General features: G+C 59.1%; 2 protein-coding genes across 2 annotated transcripts in view; one reads left to right on the top strand and one right to left on the bottom strand.

Moving 5' to 3' along the window:
- Window positions 1-22,633, top strand: part of LOC136001242 (soluble scavenger receptor cysteine-rich domain-containing protein SSC5D-like) — a 48,628-nt gene that overhangs the window by 14,896 nt on the left and 11,099 nt on the right. Inside the window, exons 7-17 of the mRNA XM_065655342.1 lie at window positions 482-811; window positions 1,751-2,080; window positions 3,102-3,440; window positions 4,350-4,679; window positions 5,204-5,533; window positions 5,901-6,249; window positions 6,408-6,712; window positions 7,470-7,799; window positions 9,409-9,738; window positions 10,777-10,893; window positions 10,999-11,455. Of these exons, the coding sequence (XP_065511414.1) occupies window positions 482-811; window positions 1,751-2,080; window positions 3,102-3,440; window positions 4,350-4,679; window positions 5,204-5,533; window positions 5,901-6,249; window positions 6,408-6,712; window positions 7,470-7,799; window positions 9,409-9,738; window positions 10,777-10,893; window positions 10,999-11,144 (3,236 nt within the window). The 3' untranslated portion in view covers window positions 11,145-11,455. Of the gene's footprint in view, window positions 1-481; window positions 812-1,750; window positions 2,081-3,101; window positions 3,441-4,349; window positions 4,680-5,203; window positions 5,534-5,900; window positions 6,250-6,407; window positions 6,713-7,469; window positions 7,800-9,408; window positions 9,739-10,776; window positions 10,894-10,998 lie in introns of the transcript that reaches the window.
- LOC136001248 (zinc finger protein 501-like) lies at window positions 12,403-19,616 on the bottom strand. The gene is made up of 3 exons (XM_065655353.1): window positions 19,558-19,616; window positions 16,162-16,275; window positions 12,403-15,269 (listed from the first exon to the last, which is right to left on the bottom strand). Exon 3 carries the CDS (start codon window positions 15,259-15,261, stop codon window positions 13,774-13,776), a length of 1,488 nt encoding a protein of 495 aa, XP_065511425.1. The 5' UTR covers window positions 15,262-15,269; window positions 16,162-16,275; window positions 19,558-19,616; the 3' UTR covers window positions 12,403-13,773.

The raw sequence follows: 22,633 nt of genomic DNA on the forward strand, positions 1-22,633 counted from the left end.
GGTTGTGGTTGGACTCGATGATCTTGAGGAGCTTTTCCAACCAAAATGATTCTATAATTCAATGATTATGGAACAAATTGGGTTGAAGGGACATTTAAGGGGCATTTATCCCGACCCCAAGGAGCAGGGACATCTTCAGCAGCTCGGGTTGCTCAGAGCCCCGTCCAACGTGGCGTTGGATGTTTCCATGGATCGGCATCCACCACCTCTCTGGGCAACCCGGGCCGGGCTCTCACCACCCTCAGCGTCACAAATGGAGACTCGAAATGGGAAATTTGGGGGAATTTCTTCCCAAAATGGCTGTGGGGCATTGGAACAGGCTGCCCAGGGCAGTGGTGGAGTTGCCATCCCTGGAGGGGTGAACAGACGAGGTTCTTGGGGACATTTTAGTGACAGAGTTGGGTTAACGGTTGGACTCGACGATGTTGAGCGTCTCTCCCAACCAAAATAATCCCACGGTTCCCCGATTCTGTGTTCGCAGACTCGATCCTCCCCGAGCCGCCTCAGCTCCGGCTGGCAAACGGCTCCCACCGCTGCCTCGGCAGAGTCGAGGTTCATCACCAGGAGGAGTGGGGAACCGTCTGCGCCCACGGTTGGGACGAGCGGGACGCCGAGGTTGTGTGCCGGCAGCTGGGCTGCGGGACGGCGCTGCCGGCGTCCCATGGGAAGGATTTCGGCGCCGGACCCTCTCGTGTCTGGCTGGACAACGTGAAGTGCCAGGGCACGGAGACAGCCCTTACGGAATGCCCGGCGAGCCCCTGGGGGGAGAGCAGCTGCGTCCACGGAAAACGTGCCACCGTGGTCTGCTCAGGTGGGTTGAAACCGGCACCAGCCACGGGTCAGGATTTACCGGGAATTTCCCCCCGTCCCAGTTTGGGAGCGAGACGGCGGCTTCGCCCCCAAGTTCCGCTGGAACCTTTGAGATGTTTCTTCTCCCACGTAGCAATAGGGCAGGAGGAAACGGCCTCAAGTTGCGCCAGGGGAGGGTCAGGTTGGAAATTTGGGGTAATTTCTTCCCCAAAGGGCTGTCAGGCATTGGAACAGGCTGCCCAGGGCAGTGGTGGAGTCACCATCCCTGGAGGGGTTGGACAGACGGAGATGAGGTTCTCAGGACATGGGGCAGTGCCAGGGGTGGGTTATGGTTGGACTCGATGAGCTTGAGGGTCTCTCCCAACTAAAATGATTCTATGATTTGATGATTCAATGGTTCTGTGGTTCAATGATTTGATGACTTGATGATTCTATGATTTGATGACGCTATGATTCAACGATTCTATGCTTTGATGATTCGCTGATTCTATGATTCGATGATTTGATGATTCAATGATTTGATGATTCTATGATTTGATGAGTCTACAATTTGATGATTCTACGATTTGATGAGTCTACAATTTGATGATTCTACGATTTGATGATTCTATGATTCAATGATTTGATGAGTCTACGATTCAATGATTCTACAATTTGATGATTCTATGATTTGATGATTCTATGATTTGATGATTCTATGATTCAATGATTTGATAATTCTATGATTCGATAATTCTATCATTTGATGATATGATGATTCGATGATTCTACGATTTGATGATTCTACAACTCGATGATTTGATGATTCGATGATTCATGGGTTGGGAAGAAGATGCTGCGGTTCCATAGGTGACGTGACCACGCGGCACCGGCCGCATCCCCACCCCCTCCTCCCCGTGCCGCGGTTGGACGCTCCAACCCCCCCCACACCCGTTCGCAGGCTCGGCCGTTTCCACCTTTGCCCCGGTGCGGCTGGCAGACGGCCCCAGCCGCTGCGCCGGGAGGGTGGAGGTGTTCCACAGCGGCAAATGGGGGACGGTGTGCGACGACGGCTGGGACTTCGCCGACGCCCGCGCCGTGTGCCGGCAGCTGGGCTGCGGCGCCGTGGTCTCGGCCCCGCGCCGGGCGCGGTTCGGGCCGGGACAGGGACCCATCTGGATGGACAACGTGCAGTGCCTGGGGACCGAGGCCGCCTTGTCCGAATGCCGAACCAAGGGCTGGGGCGTCCATGGCTGCGAACACGGAGAAGACGCCGGCGTGGTGTGCTCAGGTAGGCGCCGCCGTTCGAAGCTGCTTTTCCCTGCGGGCGCGAGAGCTCGTGATACAAGAGCAAGAAAGACGTGGAGCTGCCGGAGAGGGGCCGGAGGAGCCCCAGGAATGACCCGGTGCTGGAGCAGCTCTGCTGGGAACAGGCTGAGAGAGTTGGGGGGTTCAGCTGGAGAGAGGAAGCTCCGGGGAGACCTTAGTGCGGCCTTTCCGTGCTTAAAATGGGTCTATGAGAAAGTAGGGACCTTATTATGGCCTTTTTGTACTTAAAATGGGTCTATAAGAAAGGACAGACCTTATTGCAGCCTTTCTGTACTTAGAACGGGCCTATAAGAGAGTAGAGACTTATTGCGGCCTTTCTGTACTTAAAATGGGCCAATAAGAAAGGACAAGAACGTCCCAGACCTACAAAACATTGCTCCAAGAGCATCTTTGACCTACAAAACATTGCTCCAAGAGCATCCTTGACCCCCAAGGCCTCTGGTCTAGACCCGCCGAGGTTCCCCGGGGCAGACGGGATCTCCTTAACGTGTCTGGAATATTGTGTCCGGTTTTGGGCCCTTGGTCCAAGGACAGGGAACTGTTGGGAGACCCCAGCGTAGGGCAAGAAAGATGATTAAAGGAGCAGAGCATCTCCCGTGTGAGTAAAGGCTGAGGAGCTGGGGCTCTGGGCTGGAGGAGAGGAGACTGAGGGGTGAATCATTCATGGGGATCAATATGGAAAGGGGGAGTGTCAGGAGATGGAGCCATCGGTGACAACCAGTGACAGGACAAGGGGCAATGGGTGCAAACTGGAACACAGGAGGTTCCACTTAAATATAAGAAACTTCTTCCCGGTGAGGGTGCCAGAGCCTGGCCCAGGCTGCCCAGGGAGGTTGTGGAGTCTCCTCCTCTGGATTCATTCAAACCCGCCTGGTTCTGTGTAACCTCACCTGGGGTGCTCCTGCTCCGGAATAGATGATCTTTCGAGGTCAACCCGACCCCAACACTCTGTGATTCTGCATCCGCTCTCTCCGCTGTCGCAGGATCGGGCATCGCCGACCTGGGGAGGCTGCGCCTGGTGAACGGCTCCGACTCGTGCTCCGGGAGGCTCGAGGTGTTTCACGACGGGCGCTGGGGGGGCGTCTGCAGCGAGGGCTGGGGCCTGGCCGAAGCCCACGTGGCGTGTCGGCAGCTGGGCTGCGGGCCGGCCCGCTCGGCCACGGGGCCCACGCGCTTCGGGCCGGGGGGCGGCCCTATGTGGGTGGACGCCGTGGAGTGCGCGGGGACGGAAGGCGCCCTCTTCGATTGCAAGGTCAAGGTGTGGGGTGCCCAGAGCTGTGCGGCGAAGGGACACGCGGGCGTCTCGTGCTCCATGGCCACAGGTCAGTGGTGGGGAGTCAGGGGTCGGTCATCCCACTGGGGGAGGCTCCTCCTGGCCCTGGTTCAACCACCGCGTGTTCCTGCGGTTCAGGGAGCGCAAGGTGTTTTCTGGTTTGGCGTCTACCAGTCCTTGGCTTCCCACAGGCAAAGAGCTCAGAAAACCCAAGGGTGGGATTCCCAGAAATCCCAGGCCTGGAGGACGTAGGCTTTTCATTGCACACAAAGAGCCCTGGCACACCAGGGTTGTTGTTGTTCTTCTTCTTGTTCCTCTTCTTGTTCTTGTCGTCGTTGTTGTTCTTCTTCTCCTTCTTTCTCTTCTTCTTCTCCTTCTTCCTCTTCTTCTTCTCCTTCTTCCTCTTCTTCTCCTTTCTCTTCTTCTTGTTTTCTTCTTCTTCTTCCTCTTCTTGTTCTTGTTCTTCACCTTCTTCTTCATCTCCTTCTAGTTCTTCTTCCTCTTCTTTTTGTTGTCTTTCTCCTTCTCCATCTCCTTCCCCTTCTCCTCCTTCTCTTCATGAAGGGTCTTGAGAGCAAGTATTATGAGGAGCGGCTGAGGGAGCTGGGGGTTCAGCCTGGAGAACAGGAGCTGAGGGGAGACCTTCTGATCTCTGAACTGCCTGAAAGCAGCTTGGAGCCAGGGCGGGTCGGGCTCTGCTCCCCAGGAACAAGCGCCAGGACCCGAGGAAACGGCCTCAAGTTGCGCCAGGGGAGGTTGAGGTTGGAAATTTGGGGTAATTTCTTCCCCAAAGGGCTGTGGGGCGTTGGAACAGGCTGCCCAGGGCAGTGCTGGAGCCACCATCCCTGGAGGGGTTGAACGTTCTCAAGGACGTGGTGTTGGGTTATGGTTGGACTCGATGACCTTGAGGGTCTCTCCCAACCCAACCGACTCTGCGATCCGATGATTCTGCTCTCAGACTTGGAGCTGGGGAGCTCAGAGGCGCTGCGGCTGGTGAACGGCCCCCACCGCTGCGCCGGGAGGGTCGAGGTTTTCCACGGCCAGCAGTGGGGAACCATCTGCGACGACACCTGGGACCTGAAGGACGCGGCCGTGGTTTGCCGGCAGCTGGGCTGCGGGACACCCGTGTCGGCGCCGGGTTTGTCCCAGTTCGGACAAGGATCCGGCCCCATCTGGTTGGACGGGGTGAGATGTGTTGGGACAGAAGCCACCCTGGCCGAATGCCCGGTCAAGCCCTGGGGACATCACGCATGTAACCACGTGGAAGACGCCAGCGTCGTGTGCTCAGGTAACCCTCACCACCCGCGTTCGCTGCAGGACAGACCGAGACCCTTCCACGGGCCGGGGAGAGATTGGCAAAAACAAATTGCCCAAATCGGTAGAAAGCGTGTTGAAATAACACCGGAAAAATACAAGACGCTGGGGCAAAAAAAGACACGTGGCATAAGACGAGCTTCAGATTCTGGTACTGTTGGAGGTGTCCAAGATGTTTTTATGGGTTGAAGTGCCCGTGGCCCTTGGGAGCGGTAGCTGGAGGGACAAGGGGTGATGGTTTTAAACTCAAAGAGGGGAGATTTATGCCAGACGTGAAGGAATTTGTGACGCTGAGGGTGGTGAGAGCCCGGCCCGGGTTGCCCAGAGAGGTGGTGGATGCTGATCCATGGAAACATCCAACGTCACGTTGGACGCGGCTCTGAGAAACCCGAGCTGCTGAAGATGTCCCTGCTCCTTGGGGTCGGACTGGATGAGCTTGGAAGGTCCATTCCAACCCAAGCGAGTCTATTATTTCTGACTTTGGGGTATTTTTTTCAGGCTCGGGCATCGCCAGCATCCCCCGCCTCCGCCTGGTGGGTGGTTTGAGCGAGTGCGCCGGGAGGGTCGAGGTGTTTTACAACAACGAGTGGGGGACGGTGTGCGACGACAGCTGGGACCTGAGCGACGCCGCCGTGGTTTGCCGGCAGCTGGGCTGTGGCGTGGCCATGGCGGCCCCCGGCTCCGCTCGCTTCGGCTGGGGAGCCGGCCCCATCTGGCTGGATGATGTGAGCTGCACTGGGCAGGAAAGCAACTTCTGGGAATGCCGAGCCAAGATGTTGGGCGTCCACAACTGTCACCACGGGGAGGACGCCGGCGTGGTGTGCGCAGGTGAGGGCCGGGAGCGGGGAGAGGAGATGGGATCGTAGAATCGTTTTGGTTGGAAAAGACCCTCAAGATCATCGAGTCCAACCATTAACTCAACGCTGGCGCTAAATCATGTCCCTAAAAACCTCATCTCCATGTCCAGGGATGCTGGGGTGATCTGGGGATGTCAGGGTGATCCGGGGATCCTGGGGTGGTCCAGGGATGTCGGGGTGATCCAGGGATCCTGGGGTGGTCCAGCGATATTGGGGTGATCCAGGGATGTCGGGGTGGTCCAGGGATGCTGAGGTGGTCCAGGGATTTCGGGGTGATCCAGGGATGCCGGGGTGACCTCCAGCCACGTGTCCCCATATTTTCCTGTCCCCAAAAGCAGGTAACTCCAGCTCGGCCGCCCTGCGGCTGGCGGACGGGCCGCACCGCTGCGCCGGGAGGCTCGAGGTGCTTCACGACGGCGAGTGGGGGACGGTGTGCGACGACGGCTGGGACCTGAACGACGCGGCCGTGGTCTGCAAGCAGCTGGGCTGCGGGACGGCCACGGCGGCCCCCGGCCGCGCTCGTTTCGGGCCGGGGACGGGGCGCATCTGGCTGGACGACGTGGCCTGCGCCGGGAGCGAGGACAAGGTGGCGCAGTGCCGCGCTCGGCCCTGGGGACACAGCAACTGCAACCACGGGGAGGACGCCGGCGTGGTGTGTTCAGGTACGTCTCGGTCCGACAACACACGGTGTCCCGGGGGGGTCCGTCCGGTGTCCGGGGCGCCGCTGAAGCGGGATGGTCGCACCAGAGAGGGTGGGGAGGTCCTTTCGTCCCCTGGCCAGTGTTCTCGACCCGCCGTGATGTTCCCGAGGTTCTTCCAGGCGCTGGCGCGACCAACACGTCGAGCGTCCGTCTGGCGGACGGGCCGCACCGCTGCGCCGGGAGGCTCGAGGTGCTTCACGACGGCGAGTGGGGGACGGTGTGCGACGACGGCTGGGACCTGAACGACGCGGCCGTGGTCTGCAAGCAGCTGGGCTGCGGGACGGCCACGGCAGCCCCCGGCCGCGCTCGTTTCGGGCCGGGGACGGGGCGCATCTGGCTGGACGACGTGGCCTGCGCCGGGAGCGAGGACAACGTGGTGCAGTGCCGCGCTCGGCCCTGGGGACACAGTAACTGCAACCACGGGGAGGACGCCGGCGTGGTGTGTTCAGGTACAGCCCGTCGCAGAATCGCGTAAGTCAGGGGTTGGATTGACCTCGAAAGATCGTCTGTTCCAGAGCGGGAACACCCAGGTGAGGTTACACAGAACCAGGCGGGTTGGAATGAATCCAGAGGAGGAGACTCCACAGCCTCCCTGGGCAGCCTGGGCCAGGCTCTGCCACCCTCACCGGGAAGAAGTTTCTTCTCAAATTTAAGTGGAACCTCCTGTGTTCCAGTTTGCACCCATTGCCCCTTGTGCTGTCACTGGTTGTCACCAATGGCTCCATCCCCTGACACTCCCCCTTTCCATATTGATCCCCATGAATGAGGTCACCCCTCAGTCTCCTCTTCTCCAGCTCAAGAGCCCCAGCTCCTCAGCCTTTCCTCACACGGGAGATGCTCCACTCCCTTCAGCATCTTCGTGGCTGCGCTGGGCTCCAACTGGACTCCAACTGGACTCCAACTTCCAAGTGGAATCCAACTGGACTCCAACTGGACTCCAAGTGGACTCCAAGTGGACTCCAAGTGGACTCCAAGTTCCAACTGGAATCCAGCTGGACTCCAACTTCCAACTGGACTCCAAGTGGACTCCAAGTGGACTCCAACTTCCAACTGGAATCCAACTGGACTCCAACTGGACTCCAACTGGACTCCAACTGGACTCCAACTGGACTCCAACTGGACTCCAACTGGACTCCAGCTTCTCACTGGACTCCAACTGGACTCCAACTGGAATCCAAGGGGACTCCAACCGGCCTCTCCCCGCAGACACCAACGTGACAGCCGACGTGCAACTGCGCTTGGCCGACGGGCCGCACCGCTGCGCTGGGCGGCTGGAGGTGCTTCACCAGGAGCGCTGGGGGACGGTGTGCGACGACAGCTGGGACCTGAGCGACGCCAAGGCGGTTTGCCGGCAGCTGGGCTGCGGGACGGCCGTGGCGGCGCCCGGCCGGGCTCATTTTGGCCAGGGCTCCGACCCCATCTGGCTGGACGAGGTGGAGTGCGCCGGGACGGAGAGCGCGTTGGCCCAGTGCCGCCTGGGCGGCTGGGGACAGCACAACTGCAACCACGAGGAAGACGCGGGGGTCGTGTGCTCAGGTGGGGGAAACGCTGGAGGTACCGCCAAAAAGGGGCTTTATCCGGGAGCGGGAGGCGGGTGGTGCTGGTGGGACGTCAGCGATGGGTGTTTGGGTCACGACAACCCCATGAATGGGGTTGGGAAAGGAGCTGGGGGTGTTGAACATGAGCCGGTGCGTGCCCAGGTGGCCAAATGGCCACCGGAATCCTGGTTGTACCAGCACCGGTGCGGCCAGCAGGACCAGGGCAGCGACTGTCCCTGTGCCGGGAATGGGGAGGAAAAACCGCGAATCCTGGGGGCGGGTTTGGGCCCCGCAGCTCAGGGCTCAAAATGGCCCCAGAATCACTTCAGGGCTCAAAATGGCCCCAAAATCACCTCAGGGCCCAAAATGGCGCCAAAATCACCTCAGGGCCCAAAATGGCCGCCGCAAAATCACCTCAGGGTTCAAAATGGCCCCAAAACCACCTCAGGGCTCAAAATGGCCCCAGAATCACTTCAGGGCTCAAAGTGGCCCCAGAATCACCTCAGGGTCAAAATGGCCCCAAAATCACCTCAGGGCTCCAAATGGCGGCACCTGAATCACCTCAGGGCTCAAAATGGCCCCAAAATCACCTCAGGGCTCAAAGTGGCCCCAGAATCACCTCAGGGTCAAAATGACCCCAAAATCACCTCAGGGTTCAAAATGGCCCCAAAATCACCTCAGGGCTCCAAATGGCGGCACCTGAATCACCTCAGGACTCAAAATGGCCCCAAAATCACCTCAGGGTCAAAATGGCCCCAAAATCACCTCAGGGCTCAAAATGGCCCCAAAACCACCTCAGGGCTCAAAGTGGCCCCAAAATCACCTCAGGACCCAAAATGGCCCCAAAATCACCTCAGGGCTCAAAGTGGCCCCAGAATCACCTCAGGGCTCCAAATGGCAGCACCACTATCACCTCAGGGCTCAAAATATAATTTAATAGACACAGAGGTGAGGTTTTTAAGGCCGTGGCTTAGCGATAGTGTTGGGTGATGGTTGGACCCCATGACCCTGAGGGTCTCTCCCAACTGAAGTGATTCTAAGGTCCCCTCAGGGCTCAAAATGGCCCCAAAATCACCTCAGGGCTCAAAATGGCCCCAAAATCACCTCAGGGCCCAAAATGGCCCCAAAATCACCTCAGGGTCAAAATGGCCCCAAAATCACCTCAGGGCCCAAAATGGCCCCAAAATCACCTCAGGGTCAAAATGGCCCCAAAATCACCTCAGGGCTCAAAATGGCCCCAAAATCACCTCAGGGCTCAAAATGGCCCCAAAATCACCTCAGGGCTCAAAATGGCCCCAGAATCACCTCAGGGTCAAAATGGCCCCAAAATCACCTCAGGGCTCAAAATGGACCCAGAATCACCTCAGGGCTCAAAGTGGCCCCAAAATCACCTCAGGGACCAAAATGGCCCCAGAATCACCTCAGGGTTCAAAATGGCCCAAAATCACCTCAGGGCTCCAAATGGCCCCGGAATCACCTCAGGGCCCAAAATGGCCGCCCCAAAATCACCTCAGCGCCCAAAATGTCGTGTAACAGACACAGGGATGAGGTTCTCAAGGTCCCGTTCGGGCTCCGTGACGCTGAGGGTCTCTCTGCTCTCCCCGCAGGCCCCAACCCGCTGCCGGCGCGGCTGACGGGCGGCCCCGGTCCCTGCGCGGGGCGGCTGGAGCTGCTGTTGAACGCGAGCTGGCACGGGGTGTGCAGCAGCGGCTGGAGCTCGCTGGAAGCCGGGGTGGCGTGCCGGCAGCTGGGCTGCGGGCCGGCCCAGGCCGTGCCCGGCGGAGCCCAGTTCGGCGCTGGGGACGGCCGGGACTTGCTGGAGGGGCTGAGCTGCCGGGGGAGCGAGTCGCTGCTGCTGGAGTGTCAGCAGAGAGACACGGGGCCGGGGCCGTGCCGGCTCGGCGCGCCGGCCGCCGTGGTGTGCGCCGAGCCCAAGGGTGAGCCCGGGGGGATGCACCGGGACGGGGGAAAAAAGGTCCCCAAGGGGATAAAAAAGCGGTAAAGGTGGTGGAGGCTCGTCCTGGCAAGCTCTCGCGGGGCTTTGCGGAGGGACGCGCATCGTTTTCCATCATCCTTGGAGAAGCTTTCCCCACTTCCAACGCACTAAATCCTCCCGCGAGTGTGATGGGGGGCGGCTGAGGGAGCTGGAGGGGGGTTTAGCCTGGAGAAAAGGAGGTTGAGGTTGGAAATTTGGGGTGATTTCTTCACAAAAAGGGTCGTCGGGTGTTGGAACGGGCTGCCCAGGGCGGTGGTGGAGTCGCCATCCCTGGAGGGGTGAACAGACGAGGTTCTCGGGGACGTTTTAGTGACAGAGTTGGGTTGCGGTTGGACTCGATGACCTTGAGGGCCTTTTCCAACCAAAATGATTCTATAATTCAATGATTATGGAACAAATTGGGTTGAAGGGGCATTTAAGGATCATTTATCCCGCCCCAACAAGCAGGGACACCTCAGGGCCCAAAATGGCGCCAAAATCACCTCAGGGCCCAAAATGGCGCCAAAATCACCTCAGGGCCCAAAATGGCGCCAAAATCTCCTCAGGGTCAAAATCGCCCCAAAATCACCTCAGGGTCAAAATGGCGCCAAAATCACCTCAGGGCCCAAAATGGCCCCAAAATCACCTCAGGGCCCAAAATGGCCCAAAATCACCTCAGGGCCCAAAATGGCGCCAGAATCACCTCAGGGCCCAAAATGGCGCCAGAATCACCTCAGGGCCCAAAATGGCGCCAGAATCACCTCAGGGCCCAAAATGGCGGCACTAAAATCACCTCAGGGCTCAAAATAGCACTAAAATCATCTCAGGGCTCAAAATGGCACTAAAATCAGCTCAGGGCTCTAAATGGCAGCAGCAGGGGCACCAAGGTCACCTCAGGGCTCAAAATGGGTCAGGCCGTGCTCGGCGTTAGATTTTCTTGCCCGTTTTCACCGTTTTTGGCTGGAAACGGGACCCCGTGCCCGCTGTCCCCCCCCGGCAGGCGCTCCGCCGTCGTGCGCGGCGCTGGTGGCGCTGCTGGCCCTGGCGATGCTGCTGAGCGGGGTCCTGCTGTGGCTCGTCCTGACCAGAACCTGCGTGGAAGGAGCCCAGGCTGGAGGTGACAGTCCCACCAACACCCCTCCCCACCCCAAAACCACAGACACCCCGAAACCCGGGGAGGGGGGGGACGCGGTGACGACGCGGTGTCCCCTGCGTGTCACAGCCCGCTGGTGCTCGGGGGACCAAAGCGCTTCGGCGGCGCCGTTCCAGCCCATGGGGGCGATTTACATCCCCGCCGAGGGAGAAGCCGCCGAGGACGGCGACACCGAGATGACGCAGCTCGTGAAGGAAGAAGATGTTGCCCCATGACGCCGCCACCGACCCCGAGCTCGTGTCCCGCGTCCCCAGCTTGTCCCTCATCTGCTTTCCCAAAGCAGGAGGTGACGGGCAGGACATTTTGCACCACCCACTATTGATAATTTAAATCGTGAGCCCCAAAATTCCCAGCCCGGGGGGGTTCGCCAAGCCCGGTGACATTTATTGAAGCCACCTCGTCGCCCTCCGAGCAGCCCCCGCGGAGCCCGACGAACGCGGCGGCGCGAAGAGGGGCACGAACGAATTAAAAAGGGGGGGCGAACAAATTAAAAAGAGGGTCACGCGAATTAAAGACGCGTCCCCGACCCTCCAGGCGTGAGTTTTGGGGAGGGACACGAGCTGCTTTTGTTCTCCTCAGCCACGGCGTTCCCCCAGAATTCAGACAGAGCCGAGTCCCCCCAATTTCTTGAGTGTCCCACCACCCCGAAGCCAAATCACAACCTGGGAACAGCGTCTGGAAGAGGCCAGAGCTGCCCCAGTTGCCGCCCTAGGGGCTGAAATGGGAGGAAACTGGGACGCTGTTTCTGGTGCCATAATCACCTCAGGGACCAAAATGGCCCCAAAATCACCTCAGGGACCAAAATGGCCCCAAAATCACCTCAGGGACCAAAATGGTGGCACCAGAATCACCTCAGGGAACAAAATGGCCCCAAAATCACCTCAGGGTCAAAATGGCACCAGAATCACCTCAGGGCTCAAAATGGCCCCAAAATCACCTCAGGGAACAAAATGGCCCCAAAATCACCTTGGGGCTCAAAATGGCCCCAAAATCACCTCAGGGTTCAAAATGGTGGCACCAGAATCACCTCAGGGACCAAAATGGCCCCAAAATCACCTCAGGGCTCCAAATGGCCCCAAAATCACCTCAGGGCCCAAAATGGCCCCAGAATCACCTCAGGGCCCAAAATGGTGGCGCCAGAATCACCTCAGGGCCCAAAATGGCGCCAGAATCACCTCAGGGCCCAAAATGGCGCCAGAATCACCTCAGGGCCCAAAATGGTGGCGCCAGAATCACCTCGGGGCTCAAAATGGCGCCAGAATCACCTCAGAGGGGGAGACCAGTGTGGCCAGGAGGCCAGCGGCCCCAAACCAGCTTTTACTGGCCCGATTTGCAGGGGACGAGCCAGACCCGGTGTCTCCTCGTGTCACCACGCGCCGGGTGACACCGGGAGAAGGAACCCCCCACCTCCGGGCACCAAAAACCCACAGACGAAGCCGTCGTTAAATAACCGTCCTGTAATTAGTGTGCGGAGCGCCCACGTCCCACCCAGCCCGCCCCGATCCCAGGGACCGCACGAAAAGGGGGGGACAAGGTGGGATCTCGAGGGACCGGACGCGGCCACCGAGGCGAGCCAAGGTCCGCGTGCCACGTCGTGCCCGTCGGGGGACAAATGGCGGCTCCGGAGGCGGCTGGAGGAAGAGGAGGATGATGAAGGGGGGGTGGTTGTGTCTCGCTCGCCCAGGTTCCTGCCCGGAAAAACCCCCGGAGCGGTGGGAGGAGGATTCACGACGCTGGGCGTCACTCGCCGGGGATCCCAAAGCGGACGGCAGCGTCCGTGTGTCCCCTCCCCGCTTCCTTCTGCTCCCTACCAGACCGGGGACAGAAGAGGAAGGGGGTGATTAACCACGTAATTAGCAGCATGAGAGATGGATGGACACTTGAAGCCCCAAAGAGGGTCAGGGAGGCGCTCCTCGCCGTTCCCCGGGGTCCTTTTCCGCTGCCCGTAGCGTCGTGCGTCCTTCCCAAAAAGCAGCTTTGGCCCCTCGTGCGGCCACCGGCTCAAAATGGCGGCACCTGAATCACCTCAGGGCTCAAAATGGTGGTACCAGAATCACCTCAGGGCTCAAAATGGTGCCAGAATCACCTCAGGGCCCAAAATGGCGCCAGAATCACCTCAGGGCTCAAAATGGTGGTACCAGAATCACCTCAGGGCTCAAAATGGTGGTACCAGAATCACCTCAGGGCTCAAAATGGCACCAGAATCACCTCAGGGCCCAAAATGGCACCAGAATCACCTCAGGGCCCAAAATGGCGCCAGAATCACCTCAGGGCCCAAAATGGCGCCAGAATCACCTCAGGGCCCAAAATGGTGGTACCAGAATCACCTCAGGGATCTTAATGCTGGTACCAGAATCACATCTGGGTTCAAAATGGCGCCAAAATCACTTCAGGGCCCAAAATTGCAGCACCTGAACCAGCTCAGGGATCTTAATGCTGGTACCAGAATCACCTCAGGGTTTAAGATGTTGTCCCCAGGGGCCCCATGATCACCTCAGGGCTCAAAATGGCCCCCAAATCACCTCAGGGCTCAAAATGGCCCCAAAATCACCTCAGGGCTCAAAATGGCGCCAGAATCACCTCAGGGCCCAAAATGGCGCCAGAATCACCTCAGGGCCCAAAATGGCGGCACCGAGATCACCTCCAGGGCTCGAAATGTTGTCCCCAGGTGCCCCACGATCACGTCAGGGCTCAAAAACGGAGGCGCCAAGATCACTTCAAGGCCCGGCACGTTGTCCCCGGGGGCGCCAGAACCACCCCGGCGCACGACGGCGCAGCGGGTCCGGTGTCAGCGAAGGGCCGGGGTGGGGAGGGTCCCCGAGAAACGCCGCGGTTTTTGGGGGCTCATCCGTCGCGGTGGACGCGCTGGTGCTGCAGGAGGTTGGAGGGGTGCGCGAAGCCCTTGTCGCAGACGCTGCACTTGTAGGGGGTCTCGCCCGTGTGCACCTTCTCGTGCACGGCCAGGTAGGCCACGTCCTTGAAGAACTTGTGGCAGAAGCTGCACTTGTAGGGCCGCTCCTGGCTGTGCACGCGGTGGTGCTGGAGCAGCAGCGACGGGCGGGCGAACGCCTTCCCGCACGCCTCGCACTTGTAGGGCCGCTCGCCCGTGTGCGCCCGCTCGTGGATCACCAGGTAGGACGACTGCTTGAAGGCCTTCCCGCAGGTCTTGCAGGCGAAGGGGCGCTCGCCCGTGTGCACGCGCTCGTGCGAGGAGAGCGCGTTGGACTGCTTGAAGCCCTTGCCGCACAGCGGGCAGACGAAGGGCCGGTCGCCCGTGTGCACCCGCTCGTGCACCTTCAGGCTGTGCCCGTAGGTGAACTTCTTCCCGCAGACGCCGCAGACGTGCGGCTTGTCGTCGCAGTGCTGGCGCTGGTGCAGGAGCAGCGCGTTGGAGGTGGGGAAGTCCTTCCCGCAGTCGGCGCACTTGAACGGCTTCTCGGCGCAGTGGGTGAGCGCGTGGCGCTGCAGCTCGTACGGCGTCTTGAAGCTCTTGGCGCAGCGCGGGCAGCGGAAGGGCCGCTCGCCGCTGTGGATGCGCCGGTGCTCCTGCAGGTTGGACGAGCGCTTGAAGCGCTTCCCGCACAGCTCGCAGCGGAACGGCCGCTCCTCCGTGTGCACCAGCCGGTGGCTCTTGAAGTCCGAGTGGCGCTTGAAGGACGCCTGGCACAGGCCGCAGCGGAACGGCCGCTCCTCGTTGTGCACGACCTCGTGGCTGAAGAGCTCCCAGGCGCGCTTGAAGGCCTTCTCGCACACGCCGCACTGGAACGGCTTCTCGTCCACGATCACCTCGCGGATCTCCAGCTCGCCGCCCCGCTGCGGGTGGGCGGCCTCCTCCGCCTCGCCCGCCGCGCCGCCCAGCACCAGCTTGGCCGTGGAGTAGACGCCGCGTTCGTCGATCAGCTGCACCAAGTCCGGCCCGCGGCACCGAGGCCGCGGCGTCTCCTCCTCCTCGTCCTCCTCGCTGCTCCGCGCCGGCTCCTCCGGCCCGTTCTCCGTCTCCCTTCGCCCGAATCCGCCCCAGAGCAGCCGCAGCCTCTTCCCTCGCGAGGGTCCCGGCTCTTCGGCGCTTTCCCCCCGCACGCGCTTGGCCTCGGGTTTTACGTACAGCTGGGGCTCCCTCCGGCACGGCCGCTCCTCCTCATCCTCCCGGCAGCTCCCGCCTGCGCCACCAGGGGCCGAAACCCCCCGGTGGGAAAAGCCCCCCGGCTGCGCCGCGGCTGCGGCCTCCTCTTCCTCCTCCTGCTCTTCCTCGCCCGCGGGGGCGTCTCCCTCGCAAAGGGACGGGGACGGACGGCAGGACGGCGCCGAAAACGGAGCCGGCCGCCCTTCCATGGCGGCCCCTGCGGGAACAAGGGGAGGAGGAGAGAGTGAGAGGGACGGCGGTTGGAGCCATTGGTTTAAATAAAGAGTAAAAATGGGGGAAAAAAAGGAGCCGGTCGGTTTAAATTATAAAAACGAGAGAGAAAAGGAGCTGGTTGGTTTAAATCATAAAAATAGGGGAGAAGTGGAACCGGTTGGTTTAAATGGTAAAAATGGGAGAGAAGTGGAGCCGGTTGGTTTAAATCGAGGGTAAAAATGGGGGAGAAGTGGAGCCGGTTGGTTTAAATGGTAAAAATGGGAGAGAAGTGGAGCCGGTTGGTTTAAATGGTAAAAATGGGAGAGAAGTGGAGCCGGTTGGTTTAAATCGAGGGTAAAAATGGGGGAGAAGTGGAGCCGGTTGGTTTAAATGGTAAAAATGGGGGAGAAGTGGAGCCGGTTGGTTTAAACGGTAAAAATGGGAGAGAAGTGGAGCCGGTTGGTTTAAATCGAGGGTAAAAATGGGGGAGAAGTGGAGCCGGTTGGTTTAAATGGTAAAAATGGGGGAGAAGTGGAGCCAGTTGGTTTAAATGGTAAAAATGGGGGAGAAGTGGAGCCGGTTGGTTTAAATGGTAAAAATGGGGGAGAAGTGGAGCCGGTTGGTTTAAATGGTAAAAATGGGAGAGAAGTGGAGCCGGTTGGTTTAAATGGTAAAAATGGGAGAGAAGTGGAGCCGGTTGGTTTAAATCGAGGGTAAAAATGGGAGAGGAAAGGAGCCGGTTGGCTTAAATCGGGCATTTTTGGTGGAATTTGCTCCTGGGAAAGGGCTCAACGCCAACAAGAACATTTGGGGAAAACACCCAATAAAGTGTCTGCCGAAGCGGAGAAAATCCGGGGGGGTTCCAGCCCAAAAAAGAGCCCCCCAACCCAACTCACGTGCTCCTAAGGGGCGGCGGGCCGGGCACCGAGCTGAACCGCGGCCAAAGGGGCTTCGGCAAAGCGGCGGCGCCGGCGAGTGGCCATCGGGAGCCAAGGAACCGCCCGCGGGGTCTGGAGAGACGGGAGAAAACACGGCGGGGGGTTAAAAACGGGGGTTTTGAGGGGGGCCAGGGCCGGCGGTGCGGGGGAAGAGGCGGCCACTGGAATGGGCGGCGGCACAAAAGGCTCCGAGCGCGGCCGCCGGGCCAAAATACTCGATTTTGGGGCAATTTCCCCCCTCCCCGTAGCACCAGTGACAGCCCCAGAGCTCCCAGTATCCCCCAGTGTCCGTGGGATGGGTGGGAACCGCCCCCAGTCCGGCCCCTCTCCCCTTTTCCACACGCCGGATGGTCCCAGTATGTCCCAGTCCCTCCCAGTACCAACCAGACCCCCCCATCTCACTGACCATTCCAAACAGACCCTCCCAGTATATCCCAGTCTCTCCCAATACTAACCAGACCCCCTCATCTCACTGCAACCAGCCCCCCCCAGTATATCCCAGTACCAACCAGACCCCTTCACCTCATTGCCCTCCCCCATCCCATTACAACCAGATTCTCCCAGTATATCCCAGTCCTTCCCAGTATCAACCAAACCCCCTCATCTCCCTGTGCTCCACCACTCCAGTACAACCAGACCCTCCCAGTATGTCCCAGTCCCTCCCAGTATGTCCCAGTCCCTCCCAATATGTCCCAGTCCCTCCCAATCTCACTGCCCCCCCGCCATTACAACCAGCCCCTCCCAGTATGTCCCAGTCCCTCCCAGTATCCAGATCCCCCCAATCTCAATGCCCCCCCCACCATTACAACCAGCCCCCCCCAGTATATCCCAGTACAAGCCAGACCCCCTCATCTCACTGCCCCCCTATCCCATTAAAACCAGCCCCTCCCAGTATATCCCAGCCCCTCCCAGTACCAACCAGCCCCCCCCAGCCTCACTGCCCCCCCCATCACAACCAGCCCCCCCAGTATATCCCAGTACGAACCAGACCCCCTCATCCCATTAAAACCAGCCTCTCCCAGTATATCCCAGTCCCTCCCAGTACCAACCAGCCTCCCCCAGCCTCACTGCCCCCCCCATCACAACCAGCCCCCCCAGTATATCCCAGTATGAACCAGACCCCCTCACCTCACTGCCCCCCCATCCCATCACAACCAGCCCCCCCAGTATATCCCAGTATATCCCAGTACCAACCAGCCCCACCCAGCCTCACTGCCCCCCCCATCACAACCAGCCCCCCCAGTATATCCCAGTATATCCCAGTACAAACCAGACCCCCTCATCTCACTGCCCCCCCATCCCATTAAAACCAGCCCCTCCCAGTATATCCCAGTCCCTCCCAGTACCAACCAGCGCCCCCAGTCTCACTGCCCCCCCATCACAACCAGCCCCCCCAGTATATCCTAGTACCAACCAGCCCCACCCAGTCTCACTGCCCCCCCATCACAACCAGCCCCCCCAGTATATCCCAGTACAAACCAGACCCCCTCATCTCACTGCCCCCCCATCCCATTAAAACCAGCCCCTCCCAGTATATCCCAGTCCCTCCCAGTACCAACCAGCCTCCCCCAGCCTCACTGCCCCCCCATCACAACCAGCCCCCCCAGTATATCCCAGTATGAACCAGACCCCCTCAACTCACTGCCCCCCCATCCCATTAAAACCAGCCCCTCCCACTATGCCCCAGTCCCTCCCAGTACCAACCAGACCCCCCAGTCTCACTGCCCCCCCATCACAACCAGCCCCCCCAGTATATCCCAGTACGAACCAGACCCCCTCATCCCATTAAAACCAGCCTCTCCCAGTATATCCCAGTCCCTCCCAGTACCAACCAGCCTCCCCCAGCCTCACTGCCCCCCCCATCACAACCAGCCCCCCCAGCATATCCCAGTATGAACCAGACCCCCTCACCTCACTGCCCCCCCATCCCATCACAACCAGCCCCCCCAGTATATCCCAGTATATCCCAGTACCAACCAGCCCCACCCAGCCTCACTGCCCCCCCCATCACAACCAGCCCCCCCAGTATATCCCAGTATATCCCAGTACAAACCAGACCCCCTCATCTCACTGCCCCCCCATCCCATTAAAACCAGCCCCTCCCAGTATATCCCAGTCCCTCCCAGTACCAACCAGCGCCCCCAGTCTCACTGCCCCCCCATCACAACCAGCCCCCCCAGTATATCCTAGTACCAACCAGCCCCACCCAGTCTCACTGCCCCCCCATCACAACCAGCCCCCCCAGTATATCCCAGTACAAACCAGACCCCCTCATCTCACTGCCCCCCCATCCCATTAAAACCAGCCCCTCCCAGTATATCCCAGTCCCTCCCAGTACCAACCAGCCTCCCCCAGCCTCACTGCCCCCCCCATCACAACCAGCCCCCCCAGTATATCCCAGTATGAACCAGACCCCCTCAACTCACTGCCCCCCCATCCCATTAAAACCAGCCCCTCCCACTATGCCCCAGTCCCTCCCAGTACCAACCAGACCCCCCAGTCTCACTGCCCCCCCATCACAACCAGCCCCCCCAGTATATCCCAGTACGAACCAGACCCCCTCATCCCATTAAAACCAGCCCCTCCCAGTATATCCCAGTCCCTCCCAGTACCAACCAGCCCCCACCAGTCTCACTGCCCCCCCCATCACAACCAGCCCCCCCAGTATATCCCAGTATGAACCAGACCCCCTCATCTCAATGCCCCCCCATCCCATCACAACCAGCCCCTCCCAGTATATCCCAGTCCCTCCCAGTACCAACCAGCCCCCCCCAGTCTCACTGCCCCCCCATCACAACCAGCCCCCCCAGTATATTCCAGTATATCCCAGTACGAACCAGACCCCTTCATCTCAATGCCCCCCCATCCCATTAAAACCAGCCCCTCCCAGTATATCCCAGTCCCTCCCAGTACCAACCAGCCCCCCCCAGCCTCACTGCCCCCCTCATCACAACCAGCCCCCCCAGTATATTCCAGTATATCCCAGTACGAACCAGACCCCTTCATCTCAATGCCCCCCCATCCCATTAAAACCAGCCCCTCCCAGTATATCCCAGCCCCTCCCAGTACCAACCAGCCTCCCCCAGCCTCACTGCCCCCCCCATCACAACCAGCCCCCCCAGTATATCCCAGTATGAACCAGACCCCCTCATCTCACTGCCCCCCCATCCCATTAAAACCAGCCCCTCCCAGTATACCCCAGTCCCCTCCAGTTTCCCCCAACCCACCCCCTCCCTCTCCAACCAGTCCCTCCCAGTATAAACCAGCCCCTCCCGGTACCACAACCCCGCAGACCCCCCGGGTCCCCCAGAGCCCCCGGTCCCGTCGGACCCACCGGGGCCCCCCCAGACCCACCGGGGTCCGCCGGTGCCGCCGGTGCCGCCGCCTCAACGTCTCCGCCAGCGCCGCTTCCGGCCGCGCGGGAACGTCACTTCCGGGAGGCGGGCCGGAGGCGCAGGCGCGTGGGGGGGCGTGGCGGGAAAGGGGAGGGCGTGGCGGGAAATGCGCGCGGGAAGGCGGGGTGGTGAGGACACACACACGGGGTGAGCGTGGGGACACGAGTGTGAGGCTGGGGACACGTGTGCAATGGGGGGATGTGAGTGTGGGGCTGGGGACACGTGTGCAATGAGCAGGGACACGAGTGTGGGGCTGGGGACACGTGTGCAATGGGGGACATGAGTGTGGGGCTGGGGACATGTGTGCAATGAGCAGGGACACGAGTGTGGGGCTGGGGACACGTGTGCAATGGGGGGACACGAGTGTGGGGCTGGGGACACGTGTGCAATGAGCAGGGACACGAGTGTGGGGCTGGGGACACGTGTGCAACGGGGGGACACGAGTGTGGGGCTGGGGACACGTGTGCAATGAGCAGGGACACGAGTGTGGGGCTGGGGACACGTGTGCAATGGGGGGACACGAGTGTGGGGCTGGGGACACGTGTGCAATGGGGGGACACGAGTGTGGGGCTGGGGACACGTGTGCAATGAGCAGGGACACGAGTGTGGGGCTGGGGACACGTGTGCAATGGGGGGACACGAGTGTGGGGCTGGGGACACGTGTGCAATGAGCAGGGACACGAGTGTGGGGCTGGGGACACGTGTGCAATGGGGGGACACGAGTGTGGGGCTGGGGACACGTGTGCAATGGGGGGACACGAGTGTGGGGCTGGGGACATGTGTGCAACGGGGGGACACGAGTGTGGGGCTGGGGACACGTGTGCAATGGGGGGACACGAGTGTGGGGCTGGGGACAGGTGTGCAATGGGGGGACAGGTGTGCAATGGGGGGACACGTGTGCAATGGGGGGACACGAGTGTGGGGCTGGGGACACGTGTGCAATGGGGGGACACGAGTGTGGGGCTGGGGACAGGTGTGCAATGGGGGGACAGGTGTGCAATGGGGGGACACGTGTGCAATGGGGGGACACTAGTGTGGGGCTGGGGACACGTGTGCAACGGGGGGACACGAGTGTGGGGCTGGGGACACGTGTGCAATGAGCAGGGACATGAGTGTGGATCTGGGGACACGTGTGCAATGGGGGGACACGAGTGTGGGGCTGGGGACACGTGTGCAATGGGGGACACGAGTGTGGGGCTGGGGACACGTGTGCAATGAGCAGGGACACGAGTGTGGGGCTGGGGACACGTGTGCAATGAGCAGGGACACGAGTGTGGGGCTGGGGACACGTGTGCAATGAGCAGGGACACGAGTGTGGGGCTGGGGACACGTGTGCAATGAGCAGGGACATGCCTGGAACACGCGTGTGGCCACGGGGACACGCATGATGTTTTCCTTGCACTTTTAAAGCAGGGAAGGGAATGGGTTAATTTAATTATTTTAATTAATGTAATTAATTTAATTAATTTAATTAATTTAATTTCCCGCTTCCACCGGCCCACGGACGGGTTAACGTCCCTCTTTGAAGCAATTAAACATTTCTCAATCCCGTTTTCCCCCCTGTTTGCTTGGAAAACAAATCGGGATCCAAAGGGAAATTGCTGCTTTAGTTGCTTGTCTTAAAAAAAACCCAACTGTCCTGTGCGCTTAAGGCCAATATTTACTAATTCTCAAACACGCCGCGCACACCCTACGGGCTTAATTTTTCTGTCTTTTTTTTTTTTTTTATCCGCACATTGCGTCACCTAAATTTTTCAAAATAGCAGGACTTTTGCCCGACAGCGGAATACTTGCTGCGTTCCCAAAAAGATGAGAAAGGGGAGACCTCGTTGCGGCATTTCCGTACTTAAAATGGGCCTGTAAGGAAAGCGAGACCTTATTGTGGCATTTCCATACTTAAAACGGGGCCTGTAAGAAAAGCGAGACCTTATTGTGGCATTTCCATGCTTAAAACGGGGCCTGTAAGAAAAGCGAGACCTTATTGTGGCATTTCCGTACTTAAAATCGGCCTATAAGAAAGACAAGACGTTATTGTGGCATTTCCATGCTTAAAACGGGGCCTGTAAGGAAAGCGAGACCTTATTGTGGCATTTCCATACTTAAAATCGGCCTGTAAGAAAGACAAGATGTTATTGTGGCATTTCCATACTTAAAACGGGGCCTGTAAGGCAAGCGAGACCTTATTGTGGCCTTTTCGTGCTTAAAATGGGCCCATAAGAAAAGCGAGACCTTATTGTGGCATTTCCGTACTTAAAATGGGCCTATAAGAAAGACAAGACCTTATTGTGGCATTTCCATGCTTAAAACGGGGCCTATAAGGAAAGCGAGACCTTATTGTGGCATTTCCGTACTTAAAATCGACCTATAAGGAAAGCAAGACCTTATTGTGGCATTTCCGTACTTAAAATGGGCCTATAAGAAAGACAAGACGTTATTGTGGCATTTCCATGCTTAAAACGGGGCCTGTAAGGAAAGCGAGACCTTATTGTGGCCTTTTCGTGCTTAAAATGGGCCCATAAGGAAAGCGAGACCTTATTGTGGCATTTCCATGCTTAAAATCGGCCTATAAGGAAAGCGAGACCTTATTGTGGCATTTCCATACTTAAAATCGGCCTATAAGGAAAGCGAGACCTTATTGTGGCATTTCCATACTTAAAACGGGGCCTGTAAGGAAAGCGAGACCTTATTGTGGCATTTCCATACTTAAAATGGGCCTATAAGAAAGACAAGACCTTATTGTGGCATTTCCATGCTTAAAACGGGGCCTATAAGGAAAGCGAGACCTTATTGTGGCATTTCCATGCTTAAAACGGGGCCCATAAGGAAAGCGAGACCTTATTGTGGCATTTCCATGCTTAAATCGGGGCCTATAAGGAAAGCGAGACCTTATTGTGGCCTTTTCGTGCTTAAAATGGGCCCATAAGAAAAGCGAGACCTTATTGTGGCATTTCCATGCTTAAACCAGGGCCTATAAGAAAGGGGAGACCTTATTTATCTTTCTGTACTTAAAATGGGCCTCTAAGAAAAGCGGGAAC

This window comes from Caloenas nicobarica, chromosome 39 (genome assembly GCF_036013445.1).
Source record: "Caloenas nicobarica isolate bCalNic1 chromosome 39, bCalNic1.hap1, whole genome shotgun sequence".
Lineage (NCBI taxonomy): Eukaryota > Metazoa > Chordata > Aves > Columbiformes > Columbidae > Caloenas > Caloenas nicobarica.

Excerpts from the sequence above, each read along its gene's own strand:
- LOC136001248 (XM_065655353.1), bottom strand. The coding sequence starts at position 15,261 with ATGGAAGGGCGGCCGGCTCCGTTTTCGGCGCCGTCCTGCCGTCCGTCC.